The 3,014-nt window shown below is 39.1% G+C and overlaps 1 protein-coding gene across 1 annotated transcript; it reads right to left on the reverse strand.

Moving 5' to 3' along the window:
- Window positions 1-318: 318 nt before the first annotated feature.
- LOC139729738 (craniofacial development protein 2-like) lies at window positions 319-915 on the reverse strand. Its single transcript, XM_071640676.1, has one exon. The coding sequence runs from the start codon at window positions 913-915 to the stop codon at window positions 319-321; it is 597 nt and encodes a 198-aa protein (XP_071496777.1).
- Between the last annotated feature and the right edge of the window lie 2,099 nt (window positions 916-3,014).

Here is a 3,014-nt window from a genome sequence, read left to right on the forward strand (position 1 = left end):
TCTTGTCCGAACACTGAGCAGTGAAGAGCGCCATCTTCTTTTAACGAGAATATAGTCAATCCGGTTTCTTACATTGTCCCCGGGGCTCTTCCATGTCCATAGTCTTCGGGGGTGCTGCTGGAAGAAAGTGTTTCCAACAATCAGGTCATTAGCTTGGCAGAAATCTTCCAAACTATCTCCACGTTCATTTCTTTCTCCCAATCCATATTTTCCGACGATCTTAGACTTGGTCACTGATTTGCCAATTTTTGCATTCCAGTCTCCCATTATCACAAGAACATCTTGTTCGGAATCTTGTCAAGAGTATCTTGGAGCTGATCATAAGTCTTCCATGGCTTCATCAGATGCAGTAGATGTTGGCGCATAGACCTGGATGACGGAGATGTTAAATGGGTGACCTTCCAGTCTGAGAGTAATAATTCTTTTGCTTATTGGGCTGAAACCCAAGAAAGACTTAGCCGAGTTTTTGTCCAGGATGAAGCCTACTCCGTGTTCCCTCTTTCCGCCGTCTTTGCCTGAATACACAACTGCGTAGCCATCTTCGGTAGTGAAACGACCTTGGTTGAGCCACCAAGTCTCTGAAATACCAAGCACACTGATATTTTGTTCTCCCATTCGGGTTATGATGATCTCCATCTTGTCAGCATTCATTCCTTGAACATTCCATGTCCCTATAATTCTAGGTTTTCTCAGGTTTGTGCTGCTCCTTTCATGCACAGGATTATCGGCAGTATATTCTGCGTCCTTACAGCTGAGCCTAGTCGGTGCAACACGCTCCTCTTCCCCAGTAGCCATTGACGCATCATCTGGCCTGCGGGTCCCACCATCAGATGCCGGTTTTCCACAATGTTTACGAACTCTCATAAGAACTATCGTGGCCAAGAAAATGCAGTGGGTGGCCGGGTCCTTCTGCATTGCTGGATGGCCATCGTTGACTCTCCAGAGTCGATGCCCTTAAGATAGATCTTGTTTTAGTTCCACCAGGGTGTCCACCCACCCTCCTCACCATTCTCCAGTTGGAGACTGGTGGGTTTGCCGGTTTAGTCGCCGACAATCCGACCCTGAAACAGGTTGTACTGGGCTACAGGGTACCAGTAGCAGATCATCCTGACCTGACATGAAGATACCTTGAACAATATCCAAGATACAGAGAAAAAAAGTAAAATTTTAACATTTTCACTTGACCTTTTCACATTTGACCTTAACCTTATGACCCCAAACTTTTACCAGTGAATTTTAATTGGGTAATACCTGTATACACTAAGTTTCAAGAAAATATCTTTAGGCATTGCAGAGATATGAGGGAAATAGTGAAATTTTAAGCATTTGACCTCGACCTTTTGACTTTTGACCTTGAGCATGTGCACCCAAAAGTTGATAGGCAGAATTTCACCCCCAATACACATACATGCCAAATTTCAAGGTTTTTTTTTTTTTTTTTTTTTTTTTTTTGTTACGCTGTCCACAAAATTCATTACGGACGGAGAGAAGGACGGACGGAAGGACGGACAACCCGAAAACATAATGCCTCCGGCACCACTTCTTGGCGGAGGCATACAAAAGAATCTAGATTACATAGGTGAAGTAATCTTGGAAGATATGTAAATATTGATATGTACGGTATTGAAACTGTCGTGTTGATTATCCTTATGGTACGTTACCACTCTCGTGGAATTCACTAAGCTGGGTCCACTTTCTCGATTCGCCCGAAATCGTGGTCTTACTCGCGGACTAATCGTGCTGATCATCAGATAATCAAATCTTGATGTCAGTCAAAGACATTGTGTTGATCGTAGTAATTTTTCGAACAGTCCAATAATTCTTCTACGATCAACACGATTACCACCATAGACCTCAAGATGTGATAAGCCATGATAAGATCACCACGGTCACTCGTAGACTAAGAATCGATTTGTGGTAGATAGTATACATGTATTAGCATATCGAGACTCGCGACAATGGCAACCTAGTGAAAGTGTTTAACGTGCAATGTCAATAATCTTTTGGGTATCGATCATGCACATTTATAGTTACTCTATCTAAAAAGGACCGGCGGACGAGTAGGGCATGGATATCTGAAAACATTGGATGGTGTATTTAACTCATGCATGAGTTGTTATTCCAGCGGAACTTACATGCGCTCTATAAAGTGGATTGCACGTCAGATGCGCCTATAGCAGATACACTTCAAATCATTTTAGCAAATTTATCTAATTATAATAGATGTCTAATTTCTGTGGAAAACATGAAAATATTGTATTCGTTGTGGTTAAACATTACACTCTGAATATGTCTAATGTTTAACACATTAGTCATACACAAACATCCTTGAACACAAACACACACAACACAAAAGTATACAAACCTGCATAAATATAAACGTGATTGATATATATATATATCTATTTGTATATATATATATATATATATATATATATATATATATTTATTTATATATAGATATAGATATATTAAATATACATGCACACATACATACATACACGCATGCATGGTTAATGTTCCCTCAGACATTTCCCTCATGTTTTATAGATCCATGGTCTACTTAACCATAAAATTTTTTTTTCTCTCTCTCTCATTTTTGTATAATATTGATTATTAGTCACTCCTAACGGATTTAACAACCAAGTTTACGTTGTATTGCATTTAAATCAACCCATGTGATAAAGTTAAGTGCATGAAATCATTTTTTATAAAAAAAAACCAGAATTTGAAAGCGACTGGATTTGACTTGCAACTATTCGTTTTTATCAATGCCATTCCTTGGTATTTGTAATCTATCTATTAGTTTCTTGGCAATGATAAACGTGTGAGCAATATGTTTAAAAACCATCAGGCGAACCACCAAAGAATGAGAACACGTATGTGCGATCTTATCTTAAAAAAATAAATTGATTTCCTGCTAGAGCATGGTGAGAAATATTTCGCTTGTGCGGTATACATGTAACTCTTATTTCGACATCTAAATAAAGCATTCGAGTTTGATGTTCCATGAA

Source organism: Diadema antillarum, unplaced genomic scaffold (genome assembly GCF_040938485.1).
Source record: "Diadema antillarum isolate AM-2024a unplaced genomic scaffold, OU_Dant_1.0 scf00000020, whole genome shotgun sequence".
Lineage (NCBI taxonomy): Eukaryota > Metazoa > Echinodermata > Echinoidea > Diadematoida > Diadematidae > Diadema > Diadema antillarum.

Excerpts from the sequence above, each read along its gene's own strand:
- LOC139729738 (XM_071640676.1), bottom strand. The coding sequence starts at position 915 with ATGCAGAAGGACCCGGCCACCCACTGCATTTTCTTGGCCACGATAGTT.